At 39.6% G+C, this 21,674-nt stretch overlaps 1 protein-coding gene across 2 annotated transcripts in view; it reads right to left on the reverse strand.

Annotated features, from left to right (window-relative positions):
- Positions 1–213: 213 nt before the first annotated feature.
- The window catches only part of efl1 (elongation factor like GTPase 1), a 59,925-nt gene continuing 38,464 nt past the window's right edge, over positions 214–21,674 (reverse strand). For both annotated transcript variants that reach the window (XM_047581551.1, XM_047581552.1), the window contains exons 16-23: positions 18,294–18,425; positions 17,477–17,624; positions 13,666–13,795; positions 13,155–13,281; positions 12,482–12,686; positions 11,137–11,642; positions 8,972–9,156; positions 214–812 (exon numbers count right to left, since the gene is read on the reverse strand). In XM_047581551.1, coding sequence (XP_047437507.1) covers positions 624–812; positions 8,972–9,156; positions 11,137–11,642; positions 12,482–12,686; positions 13,155–13,281; positions 13,666–13,795; positions 17,477–17,624; positions 18,294–18,425 — 1,622 coding nt within the window. In that variant the 3' untranslated portion in view covers positions 214–623. The remainder of the gene's footprint in view (positions 813–8,971; positions 9,157–11,136; positions 11,643–12,481; positions 12,687–13,154; positions 13,282–13,665; positions 13,796–17,476; positions 17,625–18,293; positions 18,426–21,674) is intronic.

A 21,674-nucleotide genomic window follows, 5' to 3' on the forward strand; every position in this document is an offset into this window, starting at 1 on the left:
TGGAAGTATGTCTAATATGTCTATTGTTATAAAGTTACAACTTCTTCCCTGACACTGACTCTTACTCCTTGTAAGAACGAAACCAATCGCTGTACATTATATCTGACATTTATATTTGTGCCATTGTAATCTGCTTTAGTCAATGAAAGCCATATCATACAATAGTAAATGTATAAATAATGTATAAAACAGTTAAAAATAAGGATCATATGCAAAAATTCCAACACAAATTTATTTATCATTTTCTGTTGGAAAGGGCCATCTTATTCAGTCAGTATTTATTGCACACACACTTTTTTATGCATGAACATAAATTTTCCTAAAGAAGATATCTATTTTAAAAAAGTTAATTAACTTTATGATGCTAAATTTTTAGCATAATTCACCTCAATCCACAAACTCACATGTGTCTGCTGTCAAATGTATGTTGCTGCATAGAAAATGCTATTTGTTACAACTTGGTGGTGATTCATAATGACAGCATCTCTGAAATCAGACCTGCATGTGTGCATGACATGACTGATAGAAGAGCACATTCCACGCTCTACAGTACGTGCCTGCAGTCCTGGTAAGATGGATGCCACTGTCAGCCTATAGGGGGTTTCTTCTGTGTGGTTTCTCCTCTACTTGTTCTTGCCAAGTGTCCTCTGCTTCTCTGCATGCTCTACTATTTTCTCTTCCACGTAGAGACCTTTGCGGCGGCGGACAGCGTTCATGTATTTCAGGGCCTGGTTGGTGGAGTCAGCTTTCTCCCCAAAGTGCAGATATTCTTCCTCTGTGGTGGGAACCCAATATGGATCACTGCTGATGACCTGGGACAAAGAAAAGGGGAGAGGGACAGAAACGTTCAACATTTGCCAATTTTCACAACTGCCTTTACATGCGTCAAAGACCTGCCTTCTTTGTGGTGGAAAGGAAGGAAGTGGTGCTACATGGAGGCACGTCACCATGTTAATGGCAGACAAAGGAAGATGTATAGTGGTTCTAAATACAGCTGATAACCAAGCCAAATCTTCTCAGATCTAGAACACAAGGTGCCCACAATTGAGACACTGGAGAAAGATACCATCAACACATACAAGAAGTTAAAGAATCAAATGCCTGCAACAGCCGGAGAAAAGACCATTGACTAACCCAAGGGAGATCACTCTTTGGATTTATAGACTTCTCAAAAAATACAAGGAAGGAGACCCACGTAGACCAATAATCAGCAACATCGACTCAGTCATATACAGAAGTACCAAACACCTGGCAACCATCCTTTCTCTTTTAGTTGGTAATAATTTACATCTGAACCAAAGCTCAGGACTTTGTTAACAAGATCTAAATCTATCTGGACCCACAAGAAGAAATCATATCCTATGATGTTATCTCACTCTTTAAATTCATTCCTACCCCCCAAGCAACAACAGTGGTAAGGAAACAATTACTACAGGACAACACTAACCAATAGAAGCAATTTCACCCCAAACCAAATTTGTGTGCTTGTTACAATAAAGGAAGACCTGGTTGTGTTATGGGGTCACTGATGTCACCTACAGCAGTCTGTGTATGGAAGGTCTGTACACTTCAAGCCACATACAAACAGAAGTTAGCTCACTGCCAAAAACAAAAGAGACCTACAGGCTAAAGCAGAACAATGTAGTTTATGCAGTATAAAACAGTGGAGAATACAAAGATTTGTAGACTGGAGAAACGAAACAACCATTTCACAAACAGAAGACTCTGCAGTACATGACCTACATCTGAAGGTCAAGGGACACTCTTTTGAAGACAATAATGACCATGTCTGTCTTTGACAGACCAGTTAATCCATGATAGGGGCTCTGCCCCCCTTGTATGATCACGATGAACTTATCCTTCCCCCCACTCATTCTACAATAAACCCACTCAACACACCCAGGCTGGCTTGGTTGACTGATGATTAACAGTTTTCATTCATATTGGTGAGGGTAGTTCTTGCCTTTGTTTCTGGGTTGTGCTATGTTTTCACCAAAATGTTCCACAAAGTACAAAATTGAGAATGCTGACTCACTACTCTGGGTGCAGATGGATGACCTTCAGATGACTATACCATGTTGTGATTAGTTAGAGGAGTAAAAATAGCCAAAGACTAAGGATTTGTTCATACCAATTTTAGGAAACTGGATCTAAACCAGACATGTATCTCAACCCAAATGCTCTTATTGCTTCAATCGGATTTACAAAGATCTGATGTACCACTCCAAATGCAACAGACAGCAGTGACATCCAATCCAGCCCGCCAAAAGTACTCAGCGAAAAGCTGCTAGTAGCGAACTATATGGAGAACATCGTAAAGGAATATAATCAGTGCCATCAATCAGATGCCAGAAGTCATCCTTCCACAATCATAAGTAGCTGTTTTGGCACCTGCAGTAAGTCAGGAATTTATTCACATTATTCTCTATGTACTACAAAAAAGGTTTTATTAAGGTAAATACTGGTAAATACTGGTAAACACTGGTAAACTTGATCAATTTGTTGGGATCAAACACGCCATAAGTGTCCCACAAAACACGTGCATGATATTGATTTGTGTGCGTGCATGGAAAGTCCATACAAACACTTTCCAAAAGCTGAAATTATGCGTTATACATACATTCACACACACACGCCCACTCGTACAGATTAGAATAACTACAGTAGCAACACACAGGCAGCAAGGTCCTGCACCTGGCCCTGGTTACACTGGGACAGATGGCTGAGGGAGAGCTGCAACAACGGCCGGAATGAAGGAGACAACACATCACATGTGAGCAGCATATGTTCAGCACACAATAGGATCCACTGAGGGGTGAAGAAGAATGGGGCATCCCGCCACAGTTAAGTGGCGTCTAGCTGACTGAATTAATATCAGCAGACCCAAAATTTTAGACAGTATCTCTAAGACGATAATGATATTGTTACACTTGAAAAAATGCCAGAAGTAGTTGTATAACAATTACATGACGGAATGCTAAGGCAGAAGTTTAAACCAGGTAGTGGTTTCTTCTCTCTGCACAGGTGCCCAGAGTGATCCAGTTGCAAGTGACCAGCTTCAAGGAAAGGTGAACACCCAAGAGCATCGAAGACACATTTTAGATGGAGTTGAACCACATTTAGGAGCTGTCTAGGCCTTGTGGCTTAAATTCTTTTGGTAGTATGAACACACAATGTGTGCTGGCCACAGTGACGGACTCTACTCCGTTAACATCCTCTTGCATAAGCACAGTTTTGCCTCATTTATTCAGCAAAAACACTCAACCCCTATTTTGAATGATCACCAGGAAAAGCATCGTAAGTAAAGCCTGCTTACTGGTAGGGAGCATTTTCTGTGCATAATCTGTGCTTTGTGAGGGTCATGGCGGAGATACATAAATGAATAACAACTATGTGCATTCAGTGAGTTAGAAAACACAGTCTGTCAAGGAGAACATTGCTAAAGGTGTTTTCGGGTTTTCTGTTTTTTTTTTTAAAAAAAAAAACAACATATTAGTTAAAAGGCCAGATTATTATGCAGTATTTAATTATTTAGGGCGGCATCTATGCACATACTCTAAAAAGTATCGAATTCTTCGTTAAGCGCAGTGAATCACTTAATTATCAGCTGCACATCACCAAGGATTAAGTATTTAGCAAAAAGGATGGTTTCGTACGACGTGCTGACACATCGAAAAAGAATATTCTTTATAATGTTCCAGCAAGGCTGGCCATCATAGAAATAGGGAGATGCATCATTGTAAAATAAATGGGTCAATACTGCACATTTTTGGATGGTCTCTCCCAGAAGGTATTCGAAATTGTAAGCGAGCTGGATGAAAAAAAATAAATAAATACAACCCCTCTAGTTGCTACACTCTAAATATGTGAGAGGGAAAAGTTTCTGAAAGGTTTTGACTATTGGCAAGCCGATGAACAAATACCACTTTCACATCTAAAATCCCAGGTTGACCTGGGTTGACTTGCTTTTGGTGCCTTTCACATCAGAAAAAGACCCGGGTCGGACCTCGCGCTGTGAGTGCTGTGTGCCTGTTTTTTTCCTCCCTCATACGTCATCGTGTACATTGCAGGTAAACAATGGGTAAACAATTGGGAGTTTTATACATTGGGGTTAAACTGAACCTTTTCAACACTCTTTCAAATGGCTGTTGATATTTGAATAAATCACTGTGTCCTGCACAGAGCCCGATATCTGTTGCCAAATCTCCTCTTTTCCTCGGATGCAGAGCGCTGCCATGATTGTTAAAAAAGTGTGGGATCAAATCAAATCAACCTTATTTATATAGCGCCTGTCGTACAAATGAACTGCAGCCCAAGGTGCTTTACACATAGAACAAAACTAAAACAAGCCCACAGAAACCTCCCACTTCCCACCCCCACGTACACACACACACACACACACACACAAAATAATAATAATAATAATAATAATATTATATATATATATAGTAGGTAGGCAAATAGAATAAATAATATATATGAAATAAGTAAGTAAATAAAAATATAAAAATAAAATAATTAATAAATAAATAAATAAATAAATAAATATATATATATATGCTGGATAGGCCAATAAAAACATTAAATACATAAATAAACTGAATAAATATAGTGTTAGTCCAGGGTGTATAAATCAAGCTAAAATAGCTAAAATAAAGCTAAAATAGACATTTAAGATTGGCTAAAAGCTAAGCTAAAAAAGTGGATCTTGAGTCTCTTTTTTCAAAATATCAACACTCTGTGCAGCCCTGTGGTACGACAGGCTGTTCCGTAGACGTGGGCCATAAAAGAGAAAAGATGCCTCACCGTACTTCTTTGTCTTAACTCTAGGAACCACTAGGAGGCTGGTACCAGAGGACCTCAGGACTGCAAGAGGCCGATATGGTAAAAGCAGATCTGATAAATATGAGGGACCAAGACCATTAAGACATTTATAAACCAATAAAAGAACCTTAAAATCGATCCTGAAACACACAGGGAGCCAATGCAGCGATCTTAAAACAGGTGTAATATGCTCTCTCTTTCTGGTCTTTGTCAGCACACGTGCTGCTGAGTTTTGAAGTAGTTGTAAACGATTTATGTTTTTTTTTAGGAAGACCTGAAAGGAAAGCGTTACAATAGTTAGTACGATTGGAGGTAATGCATGTATCAGCATCAGCATCAGCAAACAGACAAACTCTGTTCTTGAGGTGCAATTTCGCGTGACATTCCTGTTGACATCAAAGTCGTGCCGATAAAATCCTGGGTTGTTTACGGGTTGGTGACCCGGGTTGACCCTTTCACATTTAGCGAAAAGCCCGGGTTAACGTGGGTTTTTCGCTCGATGTGAAGGGGGCTAAAGATACCTGAAATAGGATTTTTAAGGATGACAGGATACTTTAACAAACAAATAAATAATAATGATCTGTACACACCAACAATTTTTCAATATTATTTGTGCACTGTACACACAGTAACTGTATTGACAGCTTCGGCTGATAAATATAGGACTTACTCACACAACTGCAGTTTGGAGCATAACAAAAGCTCCATTCTGATGGAAATCTAATGTAAACGTCCCCACAGGAGCCACTAACCATCCAGTTACACAACAATACATCGCTCAAAATTGTCTCTCTCTGCCTCTGAGCTCATTCATATGTTAATCCAATATCCTGGCCATATCAAATTGCTGTCAGGAAGAATGCTGACATAAGCACTAAGCAGCAGGAGAGTTCTGAGGCTGGGAGGACTTGGAGACCATGGGGGGCTCAGGACAATCTCTTTGTGAGGGAGCATCTGCACATAAATGAAATCAGACAGACAACTTTTAATGAGGCAAAGACAATGGCCGCAATACAATGTGCCTGCTCGATGTGAGTGTGTTTGTAGGGCATGGCCATACGAAGGTGCTCTACAGCCTCTATGGCGGCTACGTGTGGTTTCGTTATGAGTATTTGACAGATGTTATATAGCTAACCTTGGATATTCAAAACAGATTGAAAGTGATGTTTGGACCAGATGCAGGTCATCTTTTAAACAGCTTGAATTTTAAAAAGGCATCCAGACTCAGTTTAGAGTAGAGCTGGAAAGGGCTCAGATATCCTCTGTCATAATGTGAGCAACTCCCAAGTATTAGCCAATCATATTTGTTTTAATGCAGAGTTGAGCTTCCAAAGTGATTACAGTGCTACAATGGATACCAGCTGATGAAACTATTCGGTACTCAAGAAACAAACTATGCAATTCTGTAGAATAGAATACGACTGTCCTGTTAGAGAAAACCGTAGAGGATTATGAGCGCAGAGAAGCCAGAAGAACGTCACAAGATTTGCGGATATTTGGCAAAATGACATTTTGGCTTAATGATGCCACCGGCGGTAGAGGATGACTGAATTTAATATCATTCATTCAGAGGCAATCATTAATGTGTGTAGCAAATGTTACAATGATCCATCCATTAGCTGTTTCCTGACAAAACCACAAACATCACAATAATGCAGGAAGAGAAGTTATAAAATCATCTGTTTTGTCTGTGGACAATGGGCATAGTGGAGACTGTAGATTCTCTGGATGATACTAACTTGATCTCATTAACTCAAGAGCAAGTCTCATGTTAACTAACTTACAGAGGACAAGAGAGGACAGTGGGTATCGTCTTTCCTTCTGTTGGAAGTCCCTATGTGCATGTGATTGTTGTCTCAAAAAAGACTAGCGTGATAGTAATGATAGATGATGTTTTCAAGGAGGAGCATGTGCAAAATATATGGAAATAATTTGATTGATTCAAGTTTTGAACAATGGGAAAATGCCTAAATTGCAAAATCAACATTAAAGCAGCCTCTCCTACCACCCAAAACTGATTGTTTATTTTACTGATGAGGACTACTATATGTGTGTATGTGTTATTTTTAAGTATAATAGACAAGGATATTAAAAATTCAACCTTCTTATTTTCACTGTTAATGATTGTCATTAGATTTTTTTTGATGGGGCAGATTTTTAACAAATGCTGCCCCATTTGTTATTGTTTCTTGTTATTGAATGTGAATTATTCTGTCTTTTCATAATAAAACACTCACAAATTAAATGAATAAATGATTCCACCATCACTGAATAGTGGATACAAATGTCCAGCTATCCAATCTCAGAGAATTAAATTACATGAAAAAACATGATTTGTTTAAAAAAATTAAATTTAGACTTTCACTCTGCTACATGTGACAATAAATACTTCTCTCTAAAGCCAGAGTTGTACTTACATTTTCACAGAAGAATATCACATCTGTTGCTAATTGTGATATACAAATGATTAAAGAAGCAAAATGTCTTTGTAGTGATAATAAAGCATGAAGGTTTTCTGCAGGCACCGTTTCAAAGGAAGTCAATGGTTTTTGCCCGTTCAGTTATGTCATCAAAGCTGTGGCTGTAGCTACAGAATTATTTTTCTTTTTCTATTTTTCATGTGTGAGGAAATACTTCACTAAATATGAAGCCCATTCTACTGTGACATGCAGAATATGCAAGTCAGTCTGAGGTATAACAAAAGTACTACTGCAGTGCACACTCATCTGTTATGTTATCTCAGTTATTAGACCTTTGACTGCAGTACTATTAGAACTGGAGTGCTATTAAATACTATTGATGGTGCTGAGTTACAGCAGCTCACATTATGTGGCACATGAGTTGTTTGTCCTCAGCATATGTATTCAGGTCAAGAAAATCGATTTCATTTGTACAAAGCATTATATTCTACCGTGTTTCTATTAGTGATGTCGTCAGAGACTAGTCGGTGTCGACTTGACTTTCATCACACTGTAGTAAGAAATGTGAACTCAAGCAACCCCTAGCAGATAGTATTAGTATTCTGTCATGGTGTCTCACTTCACTGGCATCTTTATTTTATCTGTACGACTCTCAATAAATAATATATACAAAAACATCCCAAGTAGGACTCAATATAAAACAGTGAAACTTTTAAAATATTCCAGTCACAGTGAGGATATTCTGTCTGGCAAGTAGCTGTACGACAGTGGAGAATCATCTCTCTCTGCTTGCAGACAACTTGACCCATTACCCCAACTGACACTGTCCATATGGCCTGCAGGGACGTTGAGACTGGGCGCTGCAGCTTGAGCCAGCCAAGCGGCAGGTATAATTGGCTAATGCGCACGCTGTCTATTACAGCTTTGATTCCAACTCCCCCGAGGAACCGTCTCATTAACTAGACGGCCTCACTGACCTACAGCCCCACATAACGAGCTCAGTCACGCTCCAACTGTGTGTGTGCACCAACGTCTTTGTTTGAATGTTTGTGTGTATATATGCACAGCATAGATAAATACTGAAGGCTGTAGCCACCATTTGCTTTGATAAGAGCTTTTTACTCTCTTGACGTTATCTCAGTCAGCTTCATGAGGTAGTCACCTGGAATGGTTCCCAATGAACAGGTCAACCCTGCCAAGAGTGAATTTCTGGAATTTCTTGTCTTTTTAACGTGTTTGACACCATCCGTTGTGTTGAGCAGGGGTAGATTTGGTACACAGTGACCTACAGTCAATAGCCCTATCTGACTGGTTTTCTAATCCGTATTATGGCAGGAACCACTCAACCATCAAACACTGTGATAAAAATGAGGATAGAAAGACCAGAGGTCCCTCTGCTGCTACAGAGGATGAATTCATTAGAGTTACCAGTCTCAGAAACTGCCTTTCCAGCCTGATGATCATTTGTTACGTCGATCATTTTTAATGATTTTTTTTTTCTATTTATTGAAAATAGTAGATGAACTCTAGTTGACTATGAAGTGTAATCCTAAATGTGCACTTACTTTTGCACCACACAGATATGTAATATTGGTTAATTTCCCCAAATAAACAAACACACAACATCATATTTCAGTGGCATTTGTTTGATTGGGTTGTCTTTGTCTTCTTACAGGAATACATGAGTCTGTAATGTATAGTTGTGTGGTAATAATAATAATGATCACCTCCCAGTGGCTGAAGACCAGCTGTGGACTAGCCAATCCGCTGGTCCTCTTGCGGATCTCATCTGCAAATCCGAAGCTCTCAGCCACAGGCAGAACAGCCTTGATGATGAACATGTCCGTCCCTTCCTTCATCTCTTCCTGGAGGACGCGACCCTCTCGCTTCCCCAGTACTCCGTAAACTCGGCCTGGTGGAAGACACACGGCACGCAGAAATCAATACACCCGGAGGAGAAGACTGTTTTCAAAAAAATATTTTTAGACTGACACTTGAACATTATTTGGAGTTCTCTGATGACAATCATCACTGTGTATCACTAACTATCACTATTTTCTGTAGCTTTGACATGAATTCTTGCTTTACAAGAAATGATTTATACCAATTCTGATTAAATATAGAAATACAGTAAATAAATACAAATATATTTACAAAATACTAATAGAATAATTATAAGAATAGTAATGTTACAATACACTATAAACAATATAACAGCTCAGTCAGGCTAGAAAATGAAACAATTAACAAGAATATTTTCATTACTGAACACAGAATCATAGTCCTCAGTTGGTTGAGTACTCAGAAAATAAGAGAATGTTTTCTTTATTACATATGCTACACTACAGTAAAGTAGCTATAATTGGACACAGTTAGATTCAGCTTTAATAGACATATTTGTGCCTCTTAAACAACCACACGGAGCCAAAAGTAAGGCCGCATTTGAAGTACAATTTTTCATCTCACTAAAGTAGTCTGTTCAGATTCAGCTGACAAAGCAGTTCTTTGCACAACAAGCCGTGGCTACTAACTGCCCGGAGGTATGTTTTACCAACACGATAAATGGCATTTTAAGCCTCATATTCTTCTTAATGACTTTTAGAGTGAAGCATTAGTCAATACTGGGCTTTGCTGGCTTGGCTGGTGAGCTCATGCTGTATGTTTGTGTTGGTGGCAGTGGGGTAAAATCAATGTCTCTACTTATTTTTTCTTTTGTCTTTAAATTTGTTAAAATACAGAAAATGAACCTAGGATATAAGGATCTTATCTCATTATCTTATCTGTGTTTTAGCTAGTTGTCTTATGAATTTTTGTACTGTGTTTATTGATGTAACTGCTTGTCTGTCTGTTGCTTTTTTTCTCTCCTCTCCTCTCCTCTCCTCTCCTCTCCTCTCCTCTCCTCTCCTCTCCTCTCCTCTCCTCTCCTCTCCTCTCCTCTCCTCTGACTTCGCCCATTTACTCACACGCTCTGGGTGTTATGATGTCATCGTGTTTTAGAGCTAGGCTGGTTTCATGCGGACAGATCACACACTGTGGTTTCTCATCGCTGCTCTCCATAAAGACAGACTCAAAAAATATAATTTCTTAGCTTGGTTGATTTTAGCTTCGGTTGCTTGATGTTGCCAACAGTGGATTTAAAGAATTTCTCTTTCATGACCAGCTTTATGATAGTTAGCAAGCCCAGATAATGACTTGCAAAAATGTGCTGACTAAAAAGACATTATTTTACAATTTCAACTGACATGAATCTGGAGTGAGGGATTAAGTAGTGGTGGTGTGTCTGTTCCATTGCATAGTGGTATTACACAGAATGTAACACAAAGAGAAAACCAACCACTCATATTCACATCCACGCCTACAGTCAATTCAAAATGTGTATGTTTTTGGACTGCTGGTACCAGAGAGAAACTACAAAGACACAGGGAGAACATGTAAACTCTACACCTTGGCGGGGTTGTACCCAAAACCTTCATGCTGTGAGGTGTCAGTGCTAACCACAACACCACCGTAACGGCCCGTTTTTACGAGTCAGTATATTTCTTTTCAGTATATTTGTTTTATTATCATTATATTTGTATTTAATTATTTTATTGATCCCCAGTTAATATGTCAAGAACCCCTGGTATCTGGGGACACATTGGAGACTTCTTGTGTTGTGTTGGATTGGTGTACTAGAGCCCATGAGACCACATGTGGTGTGCTGTACAGTGAGAAATCAGGAAAAACATGTATAAATAATGTACATCTTAGGTTCAGTGCAAATAATAAAAAAGTGCAAGTAAAATGTGTTTTTTACTTATTATTTGAGCAAACTCAAATTCATCTGTAAAATGCTGTCGTAGAAATCCCACTGTCTTAATGCAACAACAGTGTGTGAAAAACGCCCTCTTACCCAACACCTCTGCAGTGGCCATGATCTCACAGGTATACATTGCAGCCATGAGTCTCTGAGGCTGAGCCTGGAAGGCGTGGCGGCATGCCTCCTTCATGGCAGCGATCAGCTGCCCGGAGACTGGCCCGTAGCAGTCTGCAGAGGACGCCTCTGGCCGACGTCCGGCCTGGCTCGGCCCTGCTGCCAAGCCCTCCACCAGTGCAGACATCTCACTGTTTCCCTCCGCTTTTCTGTCATGTGAAATGGAGCCCTCATCCAATGAGTCCTGATGCTGTGGTGGAGCTGAAGACTGGATGTCCCACCTCTCCACGGAAAAACAAACTCCCATCAGGGGCTCCTCACACATGGGCCCTGACATGGCTGCTAGCTGGAAGCCACTGATGATGCTGTTGTCCAAGTCTCGTAGAGCTCCGGCTTCACTAGCTACGTCTTCTCGGACCCGACACTGCCACACTGAGGGCCGCTGGTAGCCCTCCACACTGTTCAGCAGAATGTTGGGACCATACCTGAAAACAAGAAGCATTAAGGGACTTGAATAAGTAAAACAGCAGATTCAGTATAAAACACAAGTGCAGATAAGCAGATCTGTCATCATGATTATGCAATTTGAGAATCTGGAAGGATTTAAAGACATTAGAGTAACACTTTTTGTCTGTGACTAAGGAACAGATACACACTTAACCTGGGGGAACAGCTCATCTCATATTAGACACTTCATTAATCCTGTTTTATAAAGTACAGCGTAGACAATTTCAAAAGAACTCAAACTGGTTGGTGCCTCCAATCTTTCAATTATGTAGACATGATGGCAGCCACTTCAGTGCTTCAGCTTTCTGACTGTTATCTGCGGACCATTAGTGTACTCATACTGCGCTGCATGGTGCCAGACTCTTCAGCACTTAGTATGGGAAGGCGATTTTAAATGCACATGAGTTATGTCTCAGGTTAGCTTCAGCTAAATGTTGTTAATTTTGTTTGGACACAACAGATATTCTGGTTCATCCATCACTTGACTTGGAATAATAAGAAATCTGCTAATATATATAACATGTATATAATGTATATAATATCATGTAAAACAGAAAAGAAAGAAAAAAGGAACCAATTTTTAACCTTGAATTTATCAAGGAAATGTGAACAAGGAAGAAGAGTTAGGTTTGAAAACACAAACTGTAAAACAAGCTACAAGTTACAAACGTATATATGTTATTAATAATGAATAAAAGCCTCCCTTAAATATAGGCATGCATATGTTGGCATTATAATGTAACATATAATAAAGTTCCTTGACGTAAAGTTAGTCTCTGTTCTTTAGGTTATCAGTAGAATGTCTCTACAGTCTAACCTGCGAGGCCCAAAGGCCCAGATACGTTCCACAGCGTTCCTCCATTTCCTCCCCTGCAGCAGGCTCTCCAGCTGGGCCTTCAGTCCAGCAATGGCCTCCAGGGTCCTGAGGCTGACATCCAGGCTTTTCCCCTCCTTTAGGGACATGTTTATCATCTCCAGAGTCCGAATCACCTCAGAGCTACTCTCCAACAGATGGGTTACCTCTGACCAGAGAAGATCACATTACCACACTACCAAGGCTTCATCACGGTTTATAAGACACATCAGACCTCTGCAGCTTCAGGTTTCACTTCAGTTTTAATCATTTCAGATACTTCAGCTTTACATATCACATCTGGTGAGAAGTTTTATTTAAGTTATTCTCAATCTGGCCCCCCCTGCAAAAGTAAGCTGGTTCTCAGTTTAAGCATTAGGATGACAAGAAGCCAAACCGCTTCATAAGTGATTCATCAGGTGTCAAACTTGCAAACCTATAAGTGCCTGCAACTGACAGAAAGCATGTAACATTGTTCTCACTGGTACAATGCACTCCTCTGTTCGACAGCAAGGCCTGGCTCCTAACACTTTGCCTTTAAACATAGTCACAGATACAACATACAACTTATTTAGCTTAAGGAAGACCTTTAACTTGCTTGAACCTATAACCTGCTTGTTGTGTGTCCATGTCTTACCCTGTGGTAGGGGTATTGCACGGACGCTGACAGAGGCCAGTCTGTTGGGAGTGGTGAGTGTAACCAGACCACTGGGGTCCACATGTAGGGTGTCAGACAAACGTCCCTGTGAGATATCTTCTTTCACCTAGCAACACACACGTGAGCAGAAGCATACCTGATATTAATCAGGAGTATAAAATCCATCAAATCTACAATTAATAGTACTCACTCTGACTTTCCAATTCTCCTCTTTATACCACATTGGTAAATTGAAGGAAATGAGAAGTTGTCAAAACTCCAGGTACATCAAGACCAATTAGTCTAATTCAGTAAAGCTGAGTTGCATACTTATTGTTGGAGGAGTCCTGACCACTTCACATTTGTTAAATAAAACCTGTCACCTTAACAGCTGACCTGTGTACCATTCGCCTGCCTAGCCAACAGAAACAAAATGCTTGACAGAAAACCCAGAAGCTTTCACTCACTGGTTAACATTGCCTACTTTGTAATGACTGTGGAGGTGACTCACCTGATGAATGATGGCAACTTTCTGTTGCTTGCCCAGATCTTCATTCACCATATCCACTTTAGGAGGACGGACCACTGTTTCTCTGAATGGAATGATGGGCTTAGACACGCTGATCTCAATTTTAGCAAACCTTTAAAAAAAAGTTAAAAAAAGATTATTATTTTAAGTCGATCTCCAAATCCATAACCAGCAACATGCCAGTTTTAATGTTCCCTTGTATTACTTCAATTTAAGGACAGATATACCAAACTTAAAAGGAATATGTCCACTGAGAGTGAGTCTTTTGTCAGTGTTATATTTCTAATCAGTTTGACAGGCTCGCTAACGAGTTTCTAAAAACAGCAATAGCTATGAGAGGTGTTCAAAAAAAATAAGGGAATGGAGGTGGGCTGCAGGGGTTTCCTGGGGCAGTCTCTGCACCGGGCACTCAGGCTCCCCAGAATCAGAGGGCTGTAAGTGAGAAAAGCCATCGGAATCATCAGTGAGGTCGCAGAAAAAGCCTCTAGATAGCTGTGGATGAAGTGGGCAGATTCATGATTCATGTAGCGCTGCTCGGACACAAAACCAGGAGAGATCACCCCCGGCTGGGTCGCCCAGGTGAGGATGTCTGATCTGAGACCTGAAACACCCTATGGCCCTGGGTTCATCGCTGAGGATGTGTCTGAGCTGCACCATTTGGGTCTATGAAACAACTATCCGTAGACGTTTTCACCGATTTATGTTTTTAGGAACAATGGACTTGTGATTGAGAGCCACAACCAGGATACAACACAACACTGCCCACCTTATTTTATTATTATCCAAACATCTTTTAAATAAATGAAATTCCACTGAAGTTATTAACATACAAAATAATTATGCAAAATAAATTAACTTTTTGTATGTGTATTTTGTAAGTGTGTATGTCAAGCATGTTTGCTATTCATATGATGGTGTAACAAGTTTACTGGTTGGGCTGCCTTTGGTCTTATAGGCTTTACAGAGCAACACATATGCTTCCTGGTGGCTGGCTTAGTGACCCCTGAGCCAAAATAGATGTCTGCACTAGTATATGCATTAGGGTGGCACAGATACAGGGATGAGAAGGCAATACTTAAGCAGACACACAATAAAAGATACACTACATCCAGTAACAGGAAAGTGGTACTGCCCCTCACTCCTACGTACTACTACCCATACTTTCTGTCTCTTAATTAAAGGTGATTTGAAGTGAGCCCAGACACTGTTCGTTTCCATGATAATGTGGGTGACATATTGAAAAATATACAGGTACTCTAGAAACGCAGGTTTATGAGCATAAGTCGTGGGTGACCCAGTTAAAGGGTTACATCCAAACTTTCAGGCAAATTATTTTGGTACTGAAGGCTTTCATTTCTAACAGCAGACAGCTGTTATCAATTAAAAAAAGCTCAGGTAAATCTAATTTACACTATATATCCAAATATAACAGGTACAACAGTGAGTTTACAAATCAACTGCATATGTGAGCACTAATTAACATGGCAGCTACTGAGGGTAGAGAGAGCGTGAGAGTAGAGAATTACACACACACGCAAGAGACAGATAATCTCCTCAGAATGATGGGGCTGTGATGTCACAGTCTTGTGCTTGCTCAAGTGGCAGGACAGCGGTGACCTCATTATGACATGACAATGTGCAGGTCAGGCCGCTTGCCAATGATGTCACAAAGGGCTCAGACTGACATCAGCCAGCATGAAGTTCCAGCCAGTCACCTAAATAACCGCTGAGTGAACTGTACAGGTTAGTCAGCCAGACGCCTGACATTAAGTCACACCGCCAGCCAACGAGCCAAAAAAAGTCCAACATAAGGCGATGATATACTACAGCTAGCCACCAGCGCCACCCTAACAGCCAATCAGACTTCATCTGAGCTAAGTAGCCAGTCACCCAGCCAGTCGCTGTCCTCCTTTCCCCTCTTTGTTCCAAGTTGTCTGGGCAGGCTCTAAACATAGCAGCAGCCCTACACATGGCCTCATTTCTTTAGTGGGAATCCCTCAGATACAGTGCGGCAGACAGCAGTGGAAGTGGAATCCTAATCCATTTTACTAGCACTGACAGAGATTTACAATCATGTCTCAGACTGCAAAAGAACCAATTAACTGGGGGAACACCGCACCCTCTACTGCTAGTAAATTACTACTTGACTCAATCAACCCTGTGACCCTTTTGCGGGCTGTGTTTTTTTTCTCCTTATACATCATCATACAGTGGTTGCTTTCAATGCAGTTTTGCAAATGCAAATGGAAAAAAAGAACACTTAAAGAAACTATAATAATATAGAAACTAATACTTTTAAAGCAGCTATCCTGCATTAAATCTTTAAGTGTTCTAATGCTCAGTTTATGTTGAAAGCATCAGAGGGGTGACACTTCAACTGGATGATCATTTTGAAGGATGTAGATTGTGGTGCTGTTAAACTGGATTGAAATAAACACCAAATGTTATTTAGATTTGCCCATTGACTCAAATGGGGTTGCCAAAGTAATAAAAACATGTGTTGACACACCACAGTAGTATTATATACTGGTTAAATCAACAACAAGAAACAAGTGCTGAAGACAATAATCTAATAATAATGCTCAGATTTATTACAAGACTGATATTAGAATGTATTTGTTTCCATGTACCTAATGAACTGATATGTGATGTTTGGTGATGTCTACTGTCTGTGTCTGTTTCAAGTCTTCAGGTGATCACTGCGCACAAAGAATACTTGACAAAGTATTCAACATAAGGAGCTGTCATAATCTCAAGCAGCGTTACCTTCGCTTCATCTGTCTCTCTCCATGTGTGCGATACGTAACAGATGGTGTTCATAAGCAACGCTTTGCTAAATAAGGTCATTATATCAACTTAAAAGATGATTTGTCACTGGCTTTCTAACCAAACCACCATTTAAACAAGATAAACAGGGATTTATGTGATGGGCCCTGAAATGTCACTTCATGACATCCACAATTAGTTTATGCCAAACCACAGACTAAGTATTAAGAATCTAATTGTGATGTTGTGTTCCTATTTTTTAATTTTTAGATTGCCTTCATGTTGTCCAATTTATTTTTATAGTGTGATAAAATCTTTCTGTATTAGCACTGTCTGTATTAAATCCACCAATATTTGACAAAAAAAGTGTAAAGCATGCATCACTCAGTGCAATCAACAAACATATTTCAATCAACTACCACTAATACCAATGCAAACTTCTTCGTAACCAATGTTAAGTGTGTGTACTAGGCTGTGTACGATATTCTGTAATGTGGAGAGTTTTGCAAAATCGTCTCAAATGAAGCTTCAGAGTTTTCTGTAAAATAGTAGAAAGCGTTTCTCTAAACTTGATCACTTAGTTAAATCTTTTTGGTCACCCAAGAGCCCAGCAGTGAAGCTAGGACCAAACCCAATTCTTCCCTCAATCTGCCAATCAATGAGCTCACGTTGCTCTTCTTAGGAGGCCGGCCGCTTTCAGACACTAATGTAATGATAGCCAGATAATAATGGTTCTGAAATTGGAAACAGATCAGATCTGGCTCTCAGATTTGAGTCACTCAGTATATGAAGACACATTATATTCAGCCTGCACTAAAGATCCAAATACACGCAGTCATTACACAGACACCCACAAATTAAGACAAGGACACAGAGACAATTAATAAAACTTAAAGACTATGAAGGAGACATATATGGAAATGTATGAAATAGAATGCAAGGAAAACAAACACCACATCTGTAAAAGCACACAGGCACACAAACACATGTTTGGAGATACGACACACACACACACACACACACTCACCGTTCTCTGAGGTCGTCCAGGCAGCGCTGCAGATGAACCTCACCAGCAGTGACTAGAACGTGTTCTCCTGTTTCCTGGATCAGAACCTCAGCACAGGGGTCTGCTTGGTTCAACAAACGCATCCCATGCACCAGCTTCGGCATCTCGTCTAACACGAACAAACAAGGAGGAAATCCATCCGGGTACATTTCAAGGACAGTTTGTCAGATATTGACAGTTTGAAAAAAGTGCACCTTGAGTAAAATGAATGCCGACTTTCGTAGGTGAAGCTAGTGTTATATGCAATCTGAATCTGTGAATATGCAAGGGTAAGAGTTAGCAGCTGTGGAGGAATTTTGGTGTCAGAAACAGATGGAGACATGAGTGCATTTGTTTAACTCTAAAAACCTGTCTTGACAACCACTGGCTTCTTGTTCAGGCTGCTGTTTGTTCTGCCAGAAAATGAAACATACTGCCAGTCTAAGGTGTATTTTCCTGTTCCCTCTGAGAGATTAAGATTGATACACCTTAGATTGGTTGTTGGAGGAAAATCCGTCATCTGATAACAATTAAATTCTGCTTACCTTACAGTTTTTATATTTGAATATCCTATTGTACTAGTGCAAACTTGTCTGCTGTCATACATAAACTTGGACTCAGGGCCAGTGCAAGAAATTTCTTAACACAAAGCTTCAAGTAACCTCTGAAAAGTGTGTGTACGAGAGTAGACTCTCAATTATATCGTATAAAAAACAAAACTACCATACATTATTTTGAAGGTAAAAAACTGTAAAATTCATGAACAGAATTAGGTGTGAGGTTGCCGTCTAAGACCTACTTGGATGTTTGGGTTCTATGGCGACTCGTACAATAGGCGTGGCCTCAAAGTTGAGGGGGCTGAAGGGTGGGCATGCAGGAGCAGTTGAGAGGGTGGCTGACTTTAAGACATAGTCTTCCAGCCCTGCCAAACCTGAATGAGGATAGAAGAACAACATCAGCAACAACAATAAACAACATTAGGGTTAAGGAATGAGATAATGAGAGTTAGAAAGCTATTAACTTGGAGAAAAGAAAGAGTATTTTACTGTAGCTGTTTTTGTGTTACCAGTCAAATGCAATCTTTCTTTTAATTTAACTGATTGTGTTGGAGCTTCGCCTGTTCAGGTTTGTTTGTTTTCTTGTCACTGGCTTATTCCCTATTAAATTATAATTTTGTTTAAAATGAACTCTTCTACCTCCTCCAATATGTGGAAATGACATTTCATTTGGGAATTTCTTAAGTTTTGTTTATTCATTTATATTAAACTTGAATTGTGATATTAAATGTGAACTTTCTGAATATCTGAATAAAATGCTAGAGCTGTTGGTCAACTAGCTAAGCTGGTCAACTGTGTGCTTATAATGGGAAGGTTTTTATACTCACCAGCTCATTACACTAATGCATTCTAATGTAACAATCCTGTATTAGATCTTAGTTTCATGGAGGTTATGGTATTCAGCATTAGTTTAAAATTACTTCTGCTGATTCAACTTTGTTTTCATTTTAGAAGACACCATTTTAGTCAGTGAACTACGCTACATTTCACAGCATCACAGACTACATACACAGTGATCATCCAGTTAAATTACTGCCTTTGTGACATTGTTCCATCATGAACTGAACATTAGAAGAGTAGGATTTAGTGCAGGACTGTTATGTTAGAGTGCATTTGTTTTCACTAGTGCACCTAATGAACTACGAAGTGGATTTCTTTCATTTCTTCATAGGTTGTGTGAGAGCACACAATAAATAAATCCACACCTCTCTAACCAACCAGGTAATGACTTCATACTATATTAAAGTGTGTTAAGGTACAGATCTTAAGGTTGAAAAACTGGCTATATAAGAACTTCCTATAAACAGTTATAGTTTTAACCATTTCCTGTATTGAGTGAATATTTTGCTTAAGCTCTTAGTTGAAAGCAACAAAGCACAGTTTCCTAGCAACAAATGCACAGTGCTGGCTATGATATTTAGTCAGTACGATAATGAGACTGATCAAGAACACCTGTGTGGGTATTATTTTCACACATTCCTTCGGATCAAACCCAGACTTCCATCAATACCCTCATGGCAAAGTCACGCAGTTTGTGATATATGAGCTACTGACATCATGTGATACATTTGATATCAACTGAACTACTCACCATTAAATATGTACACATTGAGTGCTTTCAATAAGCCTGCCTTGGAAAAACCATTCAGTTTGTATTTTTGCGGTAAATCATATTAGTTCATAGTAATTCCAACAGTGTTCACTGAATAGACTTTCACAAGGACTTAATCCATTTACATTTAATACCTAAACCATCACCTTAACCAAGGTAAGGCTCTGGAGCTACAGAAATAACTACAACTAGAAAAATAGTGTTCAGCCTTGAATGAAGTCTTCAGTGTTCAACGATGCATTGTAACACCACAGTCTCTACTGTCAAATCTCGTCTTGTACTGTCTCAGTGACATATCACACCATTTCTATCCAGCAATCATCAGTTGGCCCTGGACCTGTCAGTAACACTTGAGTGACTTCGAGGGCCATCCTGGACACTGATCTGTAGTGTGCCCTAGGAAACATTTTTTACACTGGTCTTCGCCTCAGTGAGGCCAAATAGGACAGCGACTGTAGGGTTATATCCCCTCCCATTTGGACTGGCCCCAAAATGTGGTGAATGAAAAATCCAATACACAGGACAATGACACGAAACATTTCAGCAAGACTTCTGACCCCACTAACAGACACCGGATCACTGTAGCTATTTGCTTGTTTATAGCTTCTGATCATCTGAGCTGTTAGGGCCTTGGCTGCACATCCCTGCTCTGCTCCTCCTGGCCAAACCACACCGACCAATGGAAACAGCGGAGTGTCAGCTAGGCCCTCTCCAATCTCTGATGGTTAAACTCATGGTTTCCAAACTGTCCTGGAAGAGCTAGGAATTAGGGATTGTACAGATTGTGCCATGATGCTTTAAGCATCAAATCGTCTGGTCGCTGATCATGTGACAACAACAACATGGAGGCCTCAGAGAAAACAGGTTGTGGAGCGCAGTGGGTCATTGCATCAAACTAGTAGCGGTTCATCCTTTGTGGGAATACTTAAAGATGAAACCCACAATACCATGACGTGCAAAATACGCCCTGAAATACAACAAAAGTACTACTTATCCTGTCTCATCTGACACAGAGAGGGCAGCAGCAAATTTTCTGGTGAATTTCATTTCATTGTCAAAGTTATTAGACCTTTAGGTACAGCACACAGAGAAGGCTTCAGAGATGAACCACATTTGTTTGTTAACACTATCCTATCTAAGAAAACACTGTGCAGTGCTACTAAATGCTACTGATGGTGCTCACAGTATGCAGCCTATGAGCTGTATATTCTTAGCATATGTATTCAGGTCAAGGATATAGATTTTATTGGTGCAAAGCATTACTTTTTACTGTGTTTCTATTAGTGACATCATCAGCGACAAGTTGGTGTAATTAATTGTTTGATTTAAAGGGAAGCACAGCAGAGCTGCAGGTTGGACAAAACAGTAGGTTATGACAAATGTGCTTAGCTGGGAAAGAAAGATATTCTTGTTCAGCCCTTATATTTGATGTGTTTAATAATCACTGTGGTCCACATGAATTTGTAAGCAGTGACAGTTATCACAACACATCTTCAGTTATGGCTATCCCAAATTTGTTGTACAGGTGATTGTACAATGTTTATCTTATTATTTGGCACCATTATGAAATGCCTCTGCACAGTGTGTTTCTGGCTATGCAATAACATGCGCAACATATATTTTAGATTTGATACTCGATACTAACGTCATGGAACAGATATAATATTCGACATTTGCAACCAAAGACTGACTTTTAACAAGCTGTGTTGCAGAAAACTGCATAATACATAATACTGCAACAGAAGTTGACGAGAGTAATAAAGGTATAACTAGAGTTCAGTTCATACGATTTCTGCAGGTCGTAGGAAACTTAAATCAATCAAGTTCCATTGGAAAGCTAAAAATATGAAAAAAATAAAGCATAAAGCTAACAATTATCTCCTTCTTTCACCTGTTAACAGCAGAATTATATGGGCATCCTTAAAAAAGAAGCCGATAAATGATCCACTAACACTTTTAAAATATGTTTAAAGGTTTTAAATAGCATTGTATTTATAAAGTGCTTTTCTAC

Source organism: Mugil cephalus, chromosome 3 (genome assembly GCF_022458985.1).
Source record: "Mugil cephalus isolate CIBA_MC_2020 chromosome 3, CIBA_Mcephalus_1.1, whole genome shotgun sequence".
NCBI lineage: Eukaryota > Metazoa > Chordata > Actinopteri > Mugiliformes > Mugilidae > Mugil > Mugil cephalus.